The sequence below is a fragment of the Stenella coeruleoalba genome, assembly GCF_951394435.1.
Source record: "Stenella coeruleoalba genome assembly, chromosome: 4".
NCBI lineage: Eukaryota > Metazoa > Chordata > Mammalia > Artiodactyla > Delphinidae > Stenella > Stenella coeruleoalba.
In genome coordinates this window covers 105893604-105914654 of record NC_137149.1, presented here as the reverse complement: position 1 = coordinate 105914654, position 21051 = coordinate 105893604, and the positions used below count along the sequence as shown (strand labels likewise).

The following is a 21051-nucleotide window of genomic DNA, read 5'->3' as shown; positions in this document are numbered from 1 at the left end:
TAATGATGAATTGTTATTTTTTAAGATCAATTTTTTAAAAATAGCTTTTATGGAAAGCCAGCAAAGAAACATCTGACTACCTCCCCTGCCTCTTATGGTTTCTGAACTCTTGGAGAAAAAAGTCTTAATTTTGTGTTAATGAGTAGATAGCTCGCTAATTATGCTTGACAAAACTTCCCCTGCTACAGGCAAAAATCATTGGATCAAATGCTGCCAGGCAACTGAACTGTTCTAAATTAGCGAAGACCTTTATGCAGCAGAGAGCTGAATACAGATACAATTTTAGAATATTAGGGTTAAAATTTGTATAGTACTCAAAGAAACTATAGTATTCTGAAAGAGCTGATGCATTTCTTAGAATGTTTGACACCAGCACCCAGCCCTCTGCCCCACAAGGACTAAGGTCTCAGTTAACATGTGTTGAATTTAATTGTGTTTAAGTAGGAAGAGGTGCAAACTTTCAGCCTATAAACATGGTATGTTTCTTTCACTAGCTTGCATAGGTGGACCAATTAAACTTTCATCTGTAGCTCAGTGATTTACAAATCATTTACACTCCACTAATTTCTACTGTATAAAGACCATCACTACCCAAAGTGATGCTTAATGAATATGGAAGAGCACATAAATGCTTTTCTATCTTCCAAAACACTGTTAAATGATTCATCAGGTGTGAAGGGAGGAAATTCACGTTTAGTGTGCACTTGCTAAGGTGAATGGAAGTGGACAGGATTCTCTGTAAAGTAAAATGTCTGCCCTGCTGTACACGGAGATGCGCTACCGCAGCTGTCAGCTCCGTCGGGCCTGCATCAGCTGCAGAGCCCGAGGTCACACTCTTGCTTGAGCAGTCTGCATTCGAGGACTGAGAGAGGTCAGGTAGAGAGGTCTGTCCATTGGGGCTGTCCCAGGACAAGCTTGACGGATGGGCTCTCTCCAGAGCTCCCTGAAGAGGCATTTCATCGGCTGCACTTCAGGCTGACTTCTCCCTCGGCCCAATCCTGCTTCCTCTCCTTCCCTTTAGAAGATGTGGGTCCCTAAATAAACGTTTCACACCCCAAGCTCCACCTCAGCTCCTGCCCCCGGAGAACCATCCTATAACATCTAATATCTGCATGTGAGCTTTCTAAAATGCTGAGATGATGGGATTTTAGAGCACAGATCCAAACACGGGAGAAGGAAGGAGCTAAAATTTACCAAGACGGGTGCTTTAAAAATGTAGACGCACTTAATCCCCACCTTGATTGGTAGCAGTTGTTATCCTCATGTTACAGATAAGAAAGCAGTTGGCTCACAGCTGTTCAGTTGTATAAGGAGTGGAATAGGCACGTTCAACCTGTCAGTTTCATTCCACGCTCCCTGTTTTTTCCTGTTCACTTCACTGTCCGAGCTGCCTGTGTTTGGTTGCTTGCTAAGGAGGAAATCCACTAACCATGCAGATTTTGAGGACCAGAAAACATGAAAAGCAGAGTGCACTTAGCCATATTCCTAAGGGTCACTGCACTGGGCTGGGCTGGGCAAACCAGCAGGGGACTCTTCCCTTACCTGAGATGCCTCTCAGGTCACGGGTGGTGACGAGATTGGAGCAGAGGTGCTGGTGTCTGTAGATGGACTCAGATAGTAGAAAATGCAAGTTGTGCAATGGCATGGTGGAGATAAGGGGCAGCATTCCATCCTGGTGTGGGATCTGCACTGAAATGTGGATTCTAAGGGAAAAAATAGGGTAGGAATCAGTGTTTAGGTGCCCGCTATAAGCAGTTAATATGGTACATTTCTTTCTCATAACTCAATTTGTCTTCATCAATGAATTTACCAATTTTTCTTTTCTGAAGCTTTCCATGTAGGATTTCTCTCTGAACATAAGGGTATGATGTGCATGTAGGGTTATTCTCCTCTCTCCAGCCCCCAGGAGATCCTCCAGACTCAGGACTGATAGCAATCAAGAATCATAGATTTTTGTGTGTGTGCGTGCAAGAAAAGATAACATCACAATCACAAATGACTTTATAGCTTTCTTCTGCTTTAAGTGGAAGCTTTGTTTCCTCATGAGCTAAAGCCGAGTGACTGACACAGGTACTGCTGCCCTTCTCTGTCACCTTGAGTGTCTGTGGAGGTTGCGGTCGCCGCATATTTTTTTTTAAAGTATTTGTGCCAAAAAGACATCACTGAGCTCTTAAACACTAAGGCCAGTATCCATACCCAGGAAAAAAGCCTACAAATAGTAATAAACCACTCTGCATCCGGTCTCTCCCCAACTTAAGGAGCCTTCCCTCCCCTCTCTCCCTGCAGTCCAACAAGGCCACCAGGCCTCACTGGCATCAATCTGCAGTAAGCTCTGCCTTGATCTCCATCCTTTCACATTTAGGTGCCTCTGGACCAGGAAATCTGTAACTTATTTATATTGGCTGCTATTTCTTGTGTGCTTTCAGACTCTTGTTTATATTGCCTCTCCACTATGAGGGCAAAGGACCATTTCCTTCCCTTCTTTTGTTTCTCCAGAGCCTGTAGTACACAATTCTAAATAAAATATGAGCTTAATAAATATTGCAACACAACAGAACTGTACTTAGGGGCTGCCATTTTTTTCACGGCACAAGTTTAAATTTTCAGCATGTTTATTGAGGGTGCGTTTTGAGTTTCTACAGCTTGCCTCCCAGAAAAAAAGACTCACGTTTTAAAGAGGAATCAGAACCTCAGAACATGAACAGGATGGCTCTTTTGCTAGGAAGGGGTCAGTAGTAACCCTGGGCACTTCTGTTATTGCTTTTTAACAAAAATGAATTTCATTCTGTTAGAAAAAAAGAAGGATTTGCATATTCTTGGCTCCACGTTCAAATCTTTTTTTCATGCAAATGAACCCCTTTCTCTGAACTCAGTTGCTCATAAAGGCACATGCATAAATACTATGAGGTTTAATGAATATGTATAACCTACACGAATTCTTTTTTTTTTGCATGCAAAAATGAAAGCATCCATTTTCCAACAAAATCATAGTGGCACAGGGAAAAAATAAAAGCACATCTGTCCATTGACTTACAATTTACACAGTGTTATTACTCATTTGCTCACTGGATACTTAGTGCCTCTTAGCTGCCAAGAAGCACCGTTCTAGGCAGAGGGGATGCAAAATAAACAGTCATGTTCCCTGCCATCATCATCTCCTGGGGCGACAAGGAGAGAATGAATAATGATAATGCTCTGAGAGAGGCAGACATGGGTACCAGAAAAGCCGGAAGGAAGAGCTTCCAAATTAAATTGGGGGAAATGAAGAGATGACATGGGTTAGATAGAGGGGGACAATCGGATCTAACGACGCTGAGTGGAAGGGAGCAGGGGAGAGTTGGAGCCAGGAGTAACCACGAGGCGGAGGCATGCCACCTAAGAGAGTCTGAAGCCCTGGGAAGTTACACATGATTCCCTGTGAGTGGCCTGGCAGGTGAAAATGACAAGGTGAGGGAAATGAGGCTAGGAAGATAACAAGGGGCCAGATCTTAGGGGGCCTTCAAAGAATATAAACGTTTTCTGAAGCACTCATCACCACTGTTCTTTTTTTTTCCTTTTTTTTTTTTTTGCGGTATGCGGGCCTCTCACTGTTGTGGCCTCTCCCGTTGCGGAGCACAGGCTCCAGACGCGCAGGCTCAGCGGCCATGGCTCACGGGCCTAGCTGCTCCGCGGCATGTGGGATCTTCCCGGACCGGTGCACGAACCCGTGTCCCCTGCATCGGCAGGTGGACTCTCAACCACTGCGCGACCAAGGAAGCCCCACCACTATTCTTATTTTGCAGAAGCATCACTCATTGATCTGTCCCACCCAGAAAACACAGAAAGCATAGCTGGAGACTCCCTCTGCCGTCTCCTCGCGGAAGGAACCACCTGCCTGACCTGTTGGGATGCTCCTTGTGTTTGACGTCCAGGTATTTCAAGTTCGCGATGAAGGACTGAGCCTGGAAGCCTCGGGCTGTCCCAGCCACCACTGGGGTGTGGCAGATCGCACTGCCTGTTCCGATGGTAACAATGTTGCTCCTCAAGGGGGTCCCCACGTGGCCCACCTTGTCCACAGCCTTGGCCACACAACGTACATGGAACCTCCGGCTGAAGTAAATGCTGTCCAGGACCTACCAGGAAGAATAAAGCACCTCAGACGTGTACACTACTTCAACAGCTCTCCACACGTACCTTCTGGGTGATAGGCCACCCCAATTCTTGGTACAAGGTAATCTGTAAAGACTATTGTCGACTGAAAAAAAATGCACAGCCTAAAAGTTGAGTTCTGTTTTATTCGGCGGGCAAAACTGAGGACTTAAGCCCGAGACACAGCAACTCGGATAATTCTGAGAGACCTGCTCCAAGAGGCAAGGCGGGTGGGGGGAGCCAGGATATAGAGGAGTTTTTGCAACAAAAGACCAGTAGTTCAAACATCAAAAGCTTACTCTTAAGTAAAGAAAACCAGATACCTCAAGTTAAGGAATTGAGCACTTTCCTATGTTTGGGAACATGCAAGGGTTTAGGCTCACTGAACTCATTCCTTTGATATGCACCTCAGCTACCTGGGGCCAGTATCCTGTGTTTTCTCACCCCGAGTCTCCTCAGGGTGCACCATCGGCTATAGTGGCTGATGGCTGTCACATCCTTTGCTTACTGACATGGCAGGCAGCATTCTTAGTCCACACCATCCCCCACCCATCCCTCCATCTGTCCACTTATCTATCTATCCATCCATTGATCTATCCATCCATCCATTCATTTACCACATAAGTACTGACTTTCTACCAGGAGTCAGGCACCAGGGACAGAGCAGTGAGTACGTAGAGCCTAAGGTGGTAAGTTAGGTAACTAACAAGTTGATAGATGTGTAGCAAGAGCCCAGAGATGACTAGTTCCCTGTGACAGTTGTTCTCTTTATATATTAGGTTCAGCATAAGAACCACTTAACTGGTTTTCAGCACTTCCAGCAAGACTGGTTGCCTCCAAGTCACTTTCGCTGAGGGCATGGTATCAGGATAAAGAGGAAAGATACTTCTTTTCTAGGAGTTCTTAGTTTTCTTTCCTCCCTAATTCTATTCCCTCCCTCACTTCCCACTTAATTACTACACATGTTGCAAGGGTTACAATAACATGCAGACTTGAAGTTAGAAGTTGGCCTCTGACACCTACTGGCCTTTTAAAAAAAATAATAACTTTATTATTTTTTTAACTTTTTATTTTATATTGGAGTATAGTTGATTAACGATGTTGTGTTAGTTTCAGATGTACAGCAAAGTGATTCAGTTATACATATACATATATCTATTCTTTTTCAAATTCTTTTCCCATGTAGGTTGTTACATAATATTGTGCACCTACTGGCCTTTGAAAGTCTTTCTACAGATTCTCTCATGCTCCCAGGCATACAGAATCCATAAGCATGCTTAACCCAATGCATGCAGAGGCAACATAGGTCACCAAAACTCTATAGGTTATGAGTGCATAGACACAGGGAAATACATAACAAGAAAAACGAATTAGTAGTTCTGTGTGCCATAGACCTCCCACAAAGCAATCATACAAACTTATAAATTCTACTCATGGAAACAAGTTTCACTGAAATCCATTAAAAATGGAAGATTTTTCCATTAAAATGATTTAATTAGCTGCCAACACTTTATTTATTTATTGATACATGGACTTTGTTCAGAAGGGATTTGAGGCATCTTACAAAAATGCATGCAGTACAATGGTATTAAATAAATAATTGAAGAAATGAAGATAGAGCAAAGGAAACAGGGGTAAAAGTGTTAGTCACCAATTCATTGCAAGAAGGAAAACTGAAACATGAAGTAAAATCATAAACTTGGTACCTGTTACAAATGTATATTTGGCTCAAATCAGATGAAACCCCTTCATGGTTTTGTTGAACAGAAAATTAGATACTTATGAAACAATACGCTGTCTTGCCATTTACATTTTTAGTAATAATAAAAAAGATAATTTAAATTCAAACTAGGTTATATTGCAAAATGAATATTCTGGCCTTTCTGATTAAGCTGTGTCAAAGACAACGGACATGAAGGACCTGCTTTATCCAAAGCCTCCCGTGTACATCTAACAGCTCTCCTCCACTAGGGCCCCATCCACACGAGGCATTTTTTTTTTTTTTTTGCATTACGCGGGCCTCTCACTGTTGTGGCTTCTCCCGTTGCGGAGCACAGGCTCCGGACGCGCAGGCTCAGCGGCCATGGCTCACGGGCCCAGCCGCTCCGCGGCACGTGGGATCTTCCCGGACTGGGGCACGAACCCGTGTCCCCTGCATCGGCAGGCGGACTCTCAACCACTGCGCCACCAGGGAAGCCCCACACGAGGCACTTCTTAAAGTGAGAACAAACGGTGGGTTTGTAGGGAAAAATCTAGAGAAATTCAGTCTGAAAGAAATTTCTGATTTCCAAACTTATTAATGGCACTCATTTCAGCCAAAAATTATTAAATGCTTACTATATGCCAGATACTCTGTAGAGCCTGACTCTCCACTGCTTACAGCTCTTCCTCTGAAGAACTTCATTGGTGTGAGGAGCAGTGTCAGAGTGATGGACTGTTTCCTGAGGTCGGGAGAACCACCACTGTTGACTGCTCTCTGATGGTGGCAGGCGTGTGGGTCTGGCTTCCTAACTTGCTGAGGACAGCAACTGCATTTGGAACCTCTTTTCATGTCCTCTCACAGGGCTTTGAAAAATGCTGATCACTTAGCAAGCATCCTCTCATCTTGTTTAATAACTGGTCCCTACTACGTGCCATCAATGTGGTGGCTCTTTTGGGATGGACATACAAGTGTGGGAGAACCCTCGGTCCATGTCCTTAAGTTTACACCCTACTCCTTACTGAATGGTGTAAGAGATATGAAAAGAACAGTAATCCTTAATTGTACCTACCTGGGATCTTTGACTTACTTCATTTATAGATCACTTTTATTTTTTTTTAATTTTTTAAAAAAAATTTTAATTTTATTTTTTTATACAGCAGGTCCTTATTAGTCATCAATTTTATACACATCAGTGTATACATGTCAATCCCAATCGCCCAATTCAGCACACCCCCACCCCCACCCCCCACCACTTTCCCCCCTTGGTGTCCATACGTTAGTTCTCTACATCTGTGTCTCAATTCCTGCCCTGCAAACCGGTTCATCTGTACCATTTTTCTAGGCTCCACATATATGCGTTAGTATACGATATTTGTTTTTCTCTTTCTGACTTACTTCACTCTGTATGACAGTCTCTAGATCCATCCACGTCTCAACAAATGACCCAATTTCATTCCTTTTTATGGCTGAGTAATGTTCCATTGTATATATGTACCACATCTTCTTTATCCATTCGTCTGTCGATGGGCATTTAGGTTGCTTCCATGACCTGGCTATTGTAAATAGTGCTGCAATGAACATTGGGGTGCATGTGTCTTTTTGAATTATGGTTTTCTCTGGGTATATGCCAGTAGTGGGATGGCTGGATCATATGGTAATTCTATTTTTAGTTTTTTAAGGAACCTCCATACTGTTCTCCATAGTGGCTGTATCAATTTACGTTCCCACCAACAATGCAAGAGGGTTCCCTTTTCTCCACACCCTCTCCAATATAGATCACTTTTATATATCTGATGTGTCAATGACCTTGTCAAGTGGATTAAGTGGACTTGGTATTTTGTAGATAGGAAACTGAGACTCAGTAGGTTAAGTGAACTCGTAACATCGTGTAGTTAAAAACAGACAGAATCAAGGTTTGTAAACAGGTTGTCTGAGTTATCAGCCTAGTTCTCTTTCTACTACACCATATTACCTTTCCTTATATGTAAGAATAAAAAGATTGTGTGTGTCTCTGTGTACCTGCTTATTTGTTTATTTTATACCAAATGCCATGCAGGGACCTGAAGAAATTTGATAGAGTTGTAGTAACAGAGAGAAACGCCAGGTCTCTCCCTCCGCAAACAGACCTACCATGTGGTTGACACTGGTGAATGGCGTGTTGTCAGTGATGGTCTCAAAGGGAGACCGGGCCCCGTTGCCATCAGTGGGGGTGGCCACTTCCCAGCTGAACTGCACGGACGTCTGGTTGATGCCAGCCTCATTACAGCGCTCCTTCATGATGGCATACTTGGGGAAATGGGGGTCGCAGGGGGTGACACAGACCAGCGGGTAGCCCGGGGAGGGGGATTTCTTGACTCCCTCCTTGGTAACCTCTTCCACATGGTCATAGTCAGCAAGTGTGACAACCTGCAAAGGAGCAACAAAGCTTCAGCCCGGGGTGGGTATCGGGAAGGTCAGAGAACCAAGGCTCCCTTCCCCAGAGATTCAGGAGATCACTTAACTCCTAGGGATTCTTTAAAATATAGCAGAAGTTTTAACAATGCTTGGCCAGGCGTCCCTAAAAGATACTGCAGATCTTTAATGGTGGAGAACATCTTCCTCCCCCGTGAGCTAAAAGCTTTATTATCTTATTGCTCTCATTCCTAATTCAGAGCCCTATCACTCATGTGAAAAATACTCTCCCCTCCCCCCATACACAGTAACTAAAACTATATCATAAACGGCAGTTACTAGTTTAAAGTTGCATTAAATTGTTAATGGTATGCCGTAGCACATTTGGCATAACAGGAGTAAATAAAGGTAGTATATTTCTTCCATGGTCAAAGAAGAGACACGTTTTGAAATGACCCTTTTACTCTATGAGACTAGTCGAGGGAGGTTATAAGACTTATTAAGACTAGCTCATTATCATGGGTTAAATTCTTGGCAACCTCTATGCATTTTCCTCCTAACTGTGAAGTCGGTGCGTTCATTCTGTTCATCCCCAAACTGGGAAACATGGTGGTACATTTCTGCAGATACTTAATTCTATGCATGTGGCGAGTATGTAGGATAATAAGTGTGGGGTAATATTCCTTTTTTACTCTTCTAGGTTCCACCAAAGAAATGAGAAGATCAATTGTATTGCACCTTCTGTCTTTATCAGACTAAGGTCTCAGTATGGTTTGGTCTCACTCTTATGTCAAAACAAGGTTTCTCATCCTTGGCACTACTGACATTTGAGCCAGATAATTCCTTGCTGTTGGCGTTGTCCTGTGTATTGTAGGATGTTTAGCAGCTTCCCTGACTTCCACCCACTAGATGCTAATAGCACCTAGTGTGACAGTCTTGACAACCACAGATGTCACCAGACATTGCCAAGTGTTCCCCAGAGGTGACGGGAGTGAGAGATTTGGGGGAAAGGACAAGAGCCCTCGCTCTTGGTTGAAAATCACTGTGTTACGGGGAGGGGGAAGGGTAAGCTGGGATGAAGTGAGGGAGTGGCATGGACTTATATACATTACCAAGTGTAAAATAGATAGCTAGTGGGAAGCAGCCACATAGCACAGGGAGATCAGCTCGGTGCTTTGTGACCGCCTGGAGGGGTGGGATAGGGAAGGTGGGAGGGAGATGCAAGAGGGAGGAGATATGGGGATATATGTATAAGTACAGCTGATTCACTATGTTATACAGCAGAAACTAACACACTATTGTAAAGCAATTATACTCTAATAAAGATGTTAAACAAAAAAAAAGAAAAGAAAATCACTGTGTTAGAAAAATGAAGACGTGCAGCATTGGAAGTCCTGCTTCTCTCAAGTTCTTATCTAATTACTAGGACATAAGCAACGATCCTTTGGGTTGAGAGACTCACAATGGGCGGCGCTGGCAGGATGAGGCTCCCTGACACCTCCTGGTCTAGAATCGTCACTGTGGCAGTGGTCACATCACCAAGAACAGCTTCCACTGGGTCATCCGGGCCAAGGACTAGAGAGAACGATTCATGCCACTCCCGGTCTTCATTGGACAGGATCTCAACTTTAAAGAAGATATGATCCACACCTTCGCCAAGGACAGAACAAAGAGGGCAAAGGTCCTCATGAGTGACCCACTTAAGACAGTGCAGGTTGGCACTGCTTAGGCTTTATGTTGAAATACGCCCTTTCCTTTCAGAGGTTTCCTATCAATGTAGTGGCTGCTTGTCACGTTAGCCCCATCTCAAGCGAGGAATCTGTTTTCTTGGTCAAATTCCACCTGTGGTGGAGGCTCAGTACCGCAGATTTACTATGCAACGCCATATGAGGATTAATGGCCCCTGCCTGACACTAGCTGGTGGTAATAAAAATCTATGATTCAAAATACGCTCCACCCTGGCTATGAGGTTTTCTGCCTAACTTTTCTTTCCCCTTTACATTTAGGCATGAGCTCCTGTGCGGCTGAGTGCTTGTACACCATCCTTCAAAGCTGTCTCCTGGGGACCAATAGCTCAAGGGCTACCTACCAGGCCATTTCTGCAAAGACAATAATGTGAAGGTTTGGCAGCCTGGAATGGGGAGGGTTAGAGCTTAGAAACCCCCTTCCTTTTCTGTAAAGTAATTCTGTGAAGGTGCAGATATCTCGGGCAGTAGTCAAGGTGCCCTTCTTCCTCTCCTATAGACATCTGGGCTAGGTTACTTGTAAGACCTGCCTTTCCCCCAGATGCTTATGCAGAAAAGGAAAAAGCTAAGACGCTTGGAAGAGAGGTCCTTGTGACGACGTGGAGGAAGGGCACCTACCTTCCCTGTAAACACGAACCAGACGCATAGGGATGGAGCCGAAAGCCCTCTGAAGCTCCGGTGGGTGACAGGGACATACAGAGACCACCCCTCCATTTCCAAGGGAGTCATTTTCTCCCTCCGCTTGCTAAGACATCTCTGAAAAGACCTTCTATCACTTTTGCCCACTTCTGGGCACATCACACATGGTGGCAGGCTCTATAACAGCCTTTTCACCTTATACTGCTCCATAAAGTTCTGGGAAAAAGCCAAGCATACAATTCAACTCCTCCTCTGTCTCATTCCTTCCATTAAATAAATATATCAGACAGTTAAACAGCTGGTTGTGACCTGAATCCCATCCTTCTTCCCTGACTCATCTTCATAGCATCTCCTAGTAGATGTCAAACCACTTGAGCATGGAGATTGTGCCTTCTGGGTTTAGTAATCCCCGAGGGGCCCAGCACAGTGGTTTGTACCAATGTTTGCTGAATGACAAATATTCAAAAATATACAAAAAATCATGTATATTTTTAAAAAATCAAGTGCCCTCCTTGCTCAACCAAATCATAGGCTAACGACAGCAGCAACAAAAAATCCTTTTGAATGAGCCAAAATGCCTAGGATGTTCTGAAGTGAAGCATTTCTCTGGCCTTTTTCTTTCTTTACCATGCCATTTTTACTAATTAGAAAATTTAAAGACTCCCACAATCTCAAATGTGTGCTTAATAAGTACTTCACGCTGTTGGAAATACTGTTTCTCTCTCTCATTTTTCTGCTCGTTCCTTTCTTCAAATATAAGATATCTGCCTCTCTCTTAAGTAAAACCTACAGATTGGGATTGGCATTCAATTACCAGGACTGAACTTTAAGATTCGGCTTTTTGGGTAATAATCCACACCAGACTGGGCCGACCCGTCCCGTGTGCTACAGCGAATCTTGGACGTCCTGTTCTGATCCCCTCTGCGGATCACCTTGATGTTCAGAATGGCCGTGGCATCTGGCCCTGAGGGTTCCCGGACTTGGTATGCAGCTTCTTCAAACTCAATGGTGGGAGCTTAAGGAAACAAGGTTAGGAAAACAAGAGCAAGTTGGAAAAGTGACAAAGAATTCCACCTCCCAGGAAAACACCTTCTAATGACGAGGGAATTTTTCACATTAGTTAACAATACAAAGGCAAAATAGCTTGCAGTCAATAAAAATCAATCAGTATTTATCCCTAAGCAATACTTTGGAAAAAGGGATTTATCTGTGATTCTGCAGGAGTTGTTTCTCACATATTTCTTATTAAAAACAATATAGTGGAAGAAATATTTTTAAGCAGTTTGAAATGCACGATGTCCAAGTTTCCATCTAGGCATTATAGCTCACAGCATGTTTTTAAATCTGCACAATTTATCAAGGGACAGAGACACAGTTAAGCCCTTGATAAATATCTATTGACTGATTCTATGAACCAACTCCTTTTCATTTATATACTGCTTAAATGTACCAAATCTCTGATCTTTTTTTTTTTTTTTTTTTGCGGTCCGCGGGCCTCTCACTGTTGTGGCCTCTCCCATTGTGGAGCACAGGCTCCGGACGCACAGGCTCAGCGGCCATGGCTCACGGGCCCAGCCGCTCCACGGCATGTGGGATCTTCCTGGACCAGGGCACGAACCCGTGTCCCCTGCATCGGCAGGCGGACTCTCAACCACTGCGCCACCAGGGAAGCCCATCTCTGATCTTTTGGATCCTCCCTCCCAGTGCTCTCAGCTCCCCAACGCTTAGCTTTTCCTAACTTCTCACAGGTTATTTAGTTAAGGATGAGTAGTTATAGTGACCAGCTACAACAATAATTCAGGAACACAAGATTTCCTAACACAATCTGATTTGAGGTACTATCCTCATTGCTATGGAACGATTAATTGTTGATTTTTTTAAAAAATTCAAATTATGCCTTCTTTTGTATTATATTCTCATGAGGAAGGGCAACGTGGTAGTGGTGGAGAGAGTGGGATAAGAAGATGGAAACATTGGGAGCAATTACAAATCTTATACCACTTAAAATATAGACTCTTTCAGAAATTTCTGATGTCTCTATGTTCACTTCCCTCTTTCTCTCTCAGAAAATCAGTTCTTCCTAATTGTAGAAGATATGCTTCATTTTAGACTTCATAGTTGTTACCGTGTGCGCTCTTTGAAATTGAGGTATGTCACTGTAACACAGTGTGAACTTGTTACTTCTCTGAGCTTCAGTCACTGGGTTTTCTGTGTGAACAGGAGAGGTTCACTTTTTCTATGTGAACAGGAGAGGTTCAGGATTTGAACCTGAGTCCCCTTGGGTAAAGGGCTAATTCAACTTCAAGGCTGGCTTTTTTGCTTTTTTCCCAATGTCCAAGTTAGTCCCTATTTTAATATTAGAAACCCTAAGAGTCTCACTGACTCTTGCGTAGATTCTAGAATCTGATAAAATAAGGTTCTACATGCACTTTTGTTGCTTACAGCTGTGTAACTAAGAACGTAAATTATATAACTGTGCTGAGGTTCAATTTCTTTACCTATAATGTAGGGATAATAACACCTACCTCAAGGGGCTACTGTCAGAATGAAATGAAATGAAATAGTATTATATGCTTAGAATGGTTCTTAGTATACAGTCAATATTCAATAAAAACAGCTGTTACTATTTATAGTTTTATTGTCCATTTATTAAAATACCTATTTTAATAAAACAATTATGTCCCTATTTGAAACAGATTTTGTTTTCTTTGGTGCCTGGGTCACTCTTTGCTGACAACTGACTAAAGAATTTAAGTTTTTTTAGGTTAGTAGGCCAAATCAATTAGAGAGAAGAAAACTGAGAAATTAGACTTTTCCAGAAAGGTGGCAGCATTTTAGTTCAGTTCATTGGATTCAACTGATTCTGATTGTATTTCCAATCCTGCTCTTGAATTGCAGTGACTTAAACATTTTTATTCTCTGTCTGTCTTAGCATCTCTGTCCTAGCGTTTAACCATACTTGCTCCCTATCTCTTGGTGATGTGGTAGAGAACAATGTGATTTAAAATACTGGAGCTCTGTAGACGGTGATCATTTGCTGCCAATATTTTATATAGATACTCTAAGACTGTTATCAGTAGACACTTTTATAGTGCTTTCATTTTTCAAAACACCTATAATTATGTTATTGGTAAAACATCCATTCATGTCCCATCAACCTAAGAGTAACTAAAGGCAATTTCTTCCATTACCATCTTCATCATTGGATATGGTGATGGTGGCCATGTTATTCTTTCCAACTCTGGCTCCACTCCAGTGGTTCCCAAGAGGATGGCCAAGGTAGACCCTGAACTGTTCCTCAGGCTCAAACATGGAGTCATCGTAGATATAGACAGTACAGTTCTTCATCTAGAGCCAAGGGCACAAGAAAGAGTAAAATTTGCAGTGAGATATCAATAATTTGCTTGGCTTTCCCTAGAAAATGATTTTCCTTCTTTGTAGCATCAAAGAGTCAACACAGATTCAAAAATATCCCGTTTCATTTATAAAATAGAATGTTTAACAGTTCATGCCTGAGTGGACCTACCTATACGTGGAGACTTGTATTAAACATTCCAAACGATTTTGAATTATTGGTCATACGTTATGAAAAACAACAAAATGAATCACTAAAAAGCATCTGTAGAACATCTGTGTGCTTTCCCACATTTTGCCTGGGCTCATCTGTACCTTTGTACATGTTATGTTGGTAGATTTCTGATGGTGAGGGTTTAACATATGGATTAGACTTCCTGGAGAGTTGAATGATATTCCTTTTCCTTTGTGAAAATTGAAGAATCTTATAAGGAACTCAGAAAGCCTTCCTGTTAGGCTAAAGACACCTTTAAAAGCTACAGAACTATCAAATGTGTTGCCGAATGGTGGCTCATCTGAAAACTGAGAACTGAATGTCTGAGAACACAATCTAAATCCCTGTTGGATGAAAAGAACTCAAGCGCTTCCCAAACTGAATATTCTCTGCTGAGGACTTGTCTTCTTGGCAAAACGTAAAATAAGGTCACAACATTTTATTTATTTATTTATTTATTTATTTTTTGCGGTACGCGGGCCTCTCACCATTGTGGCCTCTCCCGCCGCGGAGCACAGGCTCCAGACATGCAGGCTCAGTGGCCATGGCTCATGGGCCCAGCCGCTCTGCGGCATGTGGGATCTTCCTGGACCGGGGCACAAACCCATGTCCCCTGCATCGGCAGGCAGACTCTCAACCACTGTGCCACCAGGGAAGCCCAGGTCACAACATTTTAGATAACAGAGCAGCCTCGATTGTAGAGTCATGTGATATGAAGTGTGATTATTTTTAGTTTACCATTTTAAATTCATTATACTACCATATTGCAAAGGATATGTGGATATAGAGGTTTCACTGTCATACTTCCTAAGTCATACTAAATGGAGGGAGAATATCTCTGTGAACATTTACCTGTGGCTTGCTGACCGGGTTTTAAGTCCCTGAAGAATGTTCCCTTTTTTATCCCTACCACATCTTTCTTACAATAAGAATTTCTTTATGGAAAGCATGAATCTAGTATCGACTCTTCGGTATATCTTAAAAAATAAGACATTCTAGTGAATGACAAGTTCCAAAGACATATTGCTTAGCATGACAAAGAAGATGAAGATTCCAAAATGTGCTTACGAATGAGAGATTGCCATGTGGGTAACATCTAGACTATTAAGCTGTATTTTCTTTTTCTTTTTTTTTTTTTGCGGTACGCGGGCCTCTCACTGCTGTGGCCTCTCCCGTTGCGGGGCACAGGCTCCGGACACACAGGCTCAGTGGCCATGGCTCACGGGCCCAGCCGCTCCGTGGCATGTGGGATCCTCCCGGACCGGGGTACGAACCCGTGTCCCCTGCATTGGCAGGCGGACTCTCAATCACTGTGCCACCAGGGAAGCCCTACGCTGTATTTTCTTTATAATTTTATTTAACTACAAACTGCCTCTTGGATAGGCAGAGAATCCTCTTCTGAACTTAAAACAAATACAGACATGCAGACTCAAAGCTGAAGATTGTATTTATAGTATTTATATGTGTTTTAAACACGTATTTCAACCTGTCAACAGTAAAATTCCCATAAAATACATAACTAAGACAGGGCTTTTATGAGTCATGAAGGTGTGAAAGACTTGAGAGTCTCAAATAAGGACGCTATCGATTTTTTATTTTTATTTTTTTGGTGGTAAAGAATGGAGGGAGAATCTCGGGTGACCTGGGATGTGTGAAGTCTTTTTATGCTAAACTTCAAAAGAACTAATCATAAGGCAAAAATTTCACATGTTTGCTTATATCAAAACAAAGATTTCTGTTCAACTAAGAACACCAAGGGCAAAGGTAACAGATGAGTGACAGAGAAAGGCACTATGTTTACGATATCTAAAACATCTAAACACCGGCAAGGATTAATGTTACTATTTAGGATTATTAATATTAAGATCAATATTTAGAATATACAAGGAAGCACTGCAAATCAGTAAGAAAATGACAGCAATACAATAAAATAAGGAACAAAGGATAAAAATAATAGATTTTCATAAGAGAAACTCAATGAACTAACAAGCATATAATATAGTATTAGAGAAATGCAAATTAAAATGAGATACAACTTTATACATACCAGATTAGTAAACGTTAAAAGATGAGTAATTGAAAAAGTGTTGCAGAGTATGTAGGGTTTTAGCAACACTCATGTACTGCTAGTGACACTTTGGAAAGTATTCTGATATTATTTTTTCAAATTAAGTACTTTCACGCCCTGTGGTCCAGAAATTTTGCTGCTGAGTTTTTATCCAAAGAAATCCCCACTCGGGTGTGTAAGTGGACATATAAGAGGATTTGCACTGCAGCACTGCCCGCGGTGGCAGCATGATAGGAGGTGACCGGGCACTAAAACTGAGGGTCTTCACTGTCTATTGCTGAGAGTGAATGGGTAAAAGGTAGTAAATGCCCATCATGAAATGCTAGGCAACAGTTTGAAGCAACAGATTAGATAGACACATAAATGACATGCACAGGTACTAAAACATATTGCTGAGTAAACGCAGAAAACATTCGAAGACGTATAACACAGCAGAAGTTTTAGAAATAAAAATTATATACATAAAGAACCAGACACTTCTTAAGAACAAATAGAAAATAAGAGAGACACACATTAAGTACAATCGATTGATTTCCTCTGAGGTGGGGAAGGGAATGTGGCTGCAGAGTAGGGGTAAAAGGAAATGAGTAAATCAACAAAATAAAGAGAAGGGCCTTGAACTGACCAGTGGGGACTGCATGCCTTGAAACAAGGGGTTCAACTGACTCAATCATCTGAAACTGAGATCCAGTAATGGAGAAATATGATTCTCATTCAATAGATGCTTTGGATATACACACTGAGGTTGCAAGCTTTGAGTCTGATGCAGCCACACTTAGTGACTGGAGTTTCTCAGGAGTTCTTGTGTCCGTACGTATCAGTTTTCATTATATTGCCAAGAGAATACTCCACTGTCTTGAATGTGCTCAACTGAACAGGTGTTCAGTCCTGTACTATTGGTCCTATGCCAGAACGTGTGTTGCCCTGGAACAGGGGCCCAGGTATTAGAGAACTGTCTCCTCCTTCTCCAGATAACATTAGTGGAGTGTGTTCATCTCCCATGTAGGTTCAAATTAAGAGGAGTCCCCAGTCATTTGATTCTGCTAAATTCCAAAAATGTTCTACATCATCTAAATATCCCAGCTCAGCCAATGACATAGGTATTTGGTCATAAATGGGAGACAAAGAAGACAACCACATAGAAGAGATGACATTATTAAAAGAATGAACGGTTCATTAGAAACTTCCTAGGATGTTCAGAATTTGTCTAAATTACTTCACTATGGACAAATAAAAGCATCAGGGAAGGAGGGAATCCCATTCTTCAGCCACCAGGAATCCACTTACTTTCTCCCCTTTGAGAAACGTAATCCGTGAAGAGTCTGTGTTTCTTCTGTCCTCAAAGTCCTCCATGACCTGAGCTGAATGGCCCTGAGTATAGCACCTCACTGAAGACTCGTAGCTCAGGTCCCCACTCCGCATGATGGGTACGTGTAGGACACCCTCCTTCTCCTTCACTAGGAGCAAATCCTTGGCAAACTGCATGCTGGGCACTGGGTGAGCAGAAGGAAAGACGGAGGCATCGTTAGTGGGATGCTGAGGGAGCTGGCTGCCACTTGGCAGGACTGGCAGCCAGTTGGCAGGACGGCTCCACTAAGGGCCACCAGAGGCCGATAAACTACAAGCAGTCAGCAGATTTCAAGGCCTGGCTGCTACTCTCAGGACAAGGGAACTGCTTCCGCTGTGAGTATAGTTCCAGCAAAACAGAACAAATCAAGTTTGCACCAGTTTCTGCTCAGCTTCTTTCTTACAATAGTCACCATCTCAAATACAGACAGGCGATGCAAATAAAGAAATGGGCCACGTGGAAAATCCTGATAGAGACCTGAAGACCCGGAAAAGTTCATGTTCCTTCTAAGGCTACCAAAAAGGAAAACAGCAGTGCAAGGCTGATGAGAAATGGCCACTCACGTTGGCCCTGGGCCAGGAAGACAAAAGGGAAGAGCAGGGACATCGGTAAAGAGGAAGGAGCAGGTCATGTTTAAAGGGGGTTTTGCCCCTCAGCTTCGTTCTTTTGTTGGCAGGTCTTCCTATTTTCAAACAAAATCAGAGATCTGCATTTTTGTGTCCTAGCTCCTCAATTTTAAAATAGCAAGCAATTAAAACAGTAAAAAGAGATTCCATGCAGGCCCAAACTATTGGAACCAAGCAAAACACATCCATAAGCTGAATTTGGCCAGTGGGCCCCAGCCTGTGACTACTGCTGTGGGGTTACCTCTTCTTTAACAACTCACATGGCCTCATCTGACTTTAGGGAAGGACCGTAGCCAAATGGTGGTTAAAAACGAGGGCTCTGGAATAAGCGCGTCTGAATTTCCATCCCAGCCCTGCTACGTATTAGCGGAATGACACAGGGCAAGTTACTGAGATTTTCTGAGCCTTGGGCTTTTTTAAATACGTAAATTGGAAATGTTAATATCTAACTTGTAAAATTATTGGGAGGATTGAATGGAATGAGATTGGGTATGCATGGTGCTCAATACAGGACCTGGCAAACAGCAGGCACTCAAATTTGAGTAGAAATTATTTTATTATGGTCTGTGTTGCCCCCTATCTCCAGGCTTCTCAATATAATGGATCATGTTTCTATGTGTGCAGACATATAAATAAAAATTGGAATGATTCAAGTATAAAAAAATAATAATAATGGATCAGTGTTTCTTCCTTACTTTCTACAAGGCTTTAAGTAATATTCTGCATTAAGACATGTCCCCTTTCGAGCGCAACATTTTGTTGAGTGCTGGTTATTATTTTCTTAATGGACAATACAAAGAGGTAGTCCATCCAGTCATATGTCAAATTAGTGTTTGGGGCTGCAGGAAGCTGACCTCAAAGCTATAACCACCTATTTCCTGGCTACGTCCTGGATGTGCCCTGCCCAACCTGAAAGGAAGGAACAGAAGGGGTGAGCACCAAGCTCTCTGCAAGTCAATATGTAGAAAGCTCTCTTTGCCTCCAGCCTGTCCACTGCTCAGAACTGTTGGCATTAGCAAATATAAAACAAATCCATTATCTGAGCTAAGCCTAACAGTCACCATTTATCACTAAAGAAAAACCCAGAAGATGAGTGACTTTGGCATCAGGTCCTGCACATTACTCATTTGGGGCTCTTTCCATCCAGTGCTATGAAGAGGTGGGTGGGAATGACGTGACCTTGCATGAGGACAAGAAGGAAGCTTGTTGCCAGGTAAAAAGCAACACAAGCAACAAAGCTTTTCTACTCATGGCAGATTTTATCTAATGCTTTGGATTGATTTTTCTTGCTGGTCTGACAGGCATCAAGTTGGAGGTGAGTTAAAAGCTAAGTGGTAATGTTTGGGTTTTGTCATGTATTAATCAACCCCAGATTCCTCTTGAGATGTAAAAGACTCCTTTCCCTCTATTTAACATGTATTAACCTTTACTCCTATGCCTATCTGCTTAAAAAAAAAAAAGGAAAAGAAAAGAAAAGAAAGCAGTGGGTGAACACTCCTCATGATTGCTTTCTGGGAAAAATCCTGCTTTTAAGGAGCCCCCAGTTCAGTGGGAGACAAGCGGAGCCAATGGACAGGCAATGGGTGGGTTTGGAGACATTTATCTGCATGGGGTTATGGCATACAAAGGGCCCAGCCCGGGTCAGGCATTGTGTTAAGGGCTTCCATACACATCATTTCTCATCCTCTTCTTGACAACCCTGCAAGGCACTGCAGTCTCTACAGGAAGTAGGGGCGCCGTCCGTGGGGTGTCCTTTCTGCCTGACTGCAGAACCCCTTCGCTTTCCACATGGATGAGGTATATGAATGGGAAATGGAAACCACTCTGTGAAGGCTTATGGGCTCGCAGTGGGTATCATGCACTATTGTCAACACCTCTCTGAGAAAATCAATTTGTAGTTATCTTCTTATTTGTGTAAGTCTTGTGTTTTGAAATAGATTTCAGGACTCTGCTCTATACTACTCAGTAACCCAAGTGCTGGGCACCAGTCTTAGGCATGGAAACTGTCAACCAATGCTGTTCCCCGCTAATCTTCTTAGTAACTGACAAAGTGAGTGCAGACACCAACTGCCTGGAATGCAGTGGCCTCTTTGTGCGTGATGGTTAAGTCTGAGATTTAGGAAAAATCCCGGCTCTGGTTCTTTGAGTTAATGAGTAGGTGGGACACAGCTACATACATACACAGGGATGCGGTGTGGCAGCGGCTACAAGGCCTTTCTTGCCTTGCTCAGCAGTCTTCAGGGCAACACCAAAGTCTAATTCCAGGTATCAGAGCAGAAGACAAAGGTGAAACCAGAAAATGTTCTGAGATGAGCTACTTAGATGATTTAAGGGCCTGAAATCGGCCCGGTGGAGAAAGATAAAAGGAGCTAAGGTCACTTTGAAAGGCTGGAAGCTGACTCTATAAGGATCTTGAGTGACATTAAGCATTGTTACATAGAGCGGCAGTGGCCAGCTAAAACTGCAAAATGAAAAGTCAGCATGGTAGAGCATAAAACCAGAAGGCTGGACTCGCACAGAATAGACCTGGGCTTTAACTCTCACTCCCTCACCTCCTCTCTGTGTGATCTTAAATTATTTAACCTCAATTTCACAAGTTGGAGAGGATTAGAGGTAAAGTAATTAGAGATCTTTCTACCCTAGAATGTGCACACTGAAGGGATTCAACGAAAGCCAGCAGTTACTGGGAAGGATAACCAACAGAGATAATTGGTGAACACTGCAATGGGTTACTGAAATAGATTTGCAGATTTCTTTCTCTGTGATAAAGATCTTGAATGAATATATATTGTTGTAGTCTTCCTGAAAGGTGATATTTTATTTAACATATTCATTT

At 42.6% G+C, this 21051-nt stretch overlaps 1 protein-coding gene across 1 annotated transcript in view; it reads right to left on the bottom strand.

The window, feature by feature from the left end:
* Positions 1 to 21051, bottom strand: part of FRAS1 (Fraser extracellular matrix complex subunit 1) — a 460552-nt gene that overhangs the window by 24441 nt on the left and 415060 nt on the right. Inside the window, exons 59-65 of the mRNA XM_079919788.1 lie at positions 17529 to 17734; positions 13797 to 13953; positions 11420 to 11620; positions 9684 to 9871; positions 7961 to 8236; positions 3880 to 4112; positions 1543 to 1703 (exon numbers count right to left, since the gene is read on the bottom strand). Of these exons, the coding sequence (XP_079775914.1) occupies positions 1543 to 1703; positions 3880 to 4112; positions 7961 to 8236; positions 9684 to 9871; positions 11420 to 11620; positions 13797 to 13953; positions 17529 to 17734 (1422 nt within the window). The remainder of the gene's footprint in view (positions 1 to 1542; positions 1704 to 3879; positions 4113 to 7960; positions 8237 to 9683; positions 9872 to 11419; positions 11621 to 13796; positions 13954 to 17528; positions 17735 to 21051) is intronic.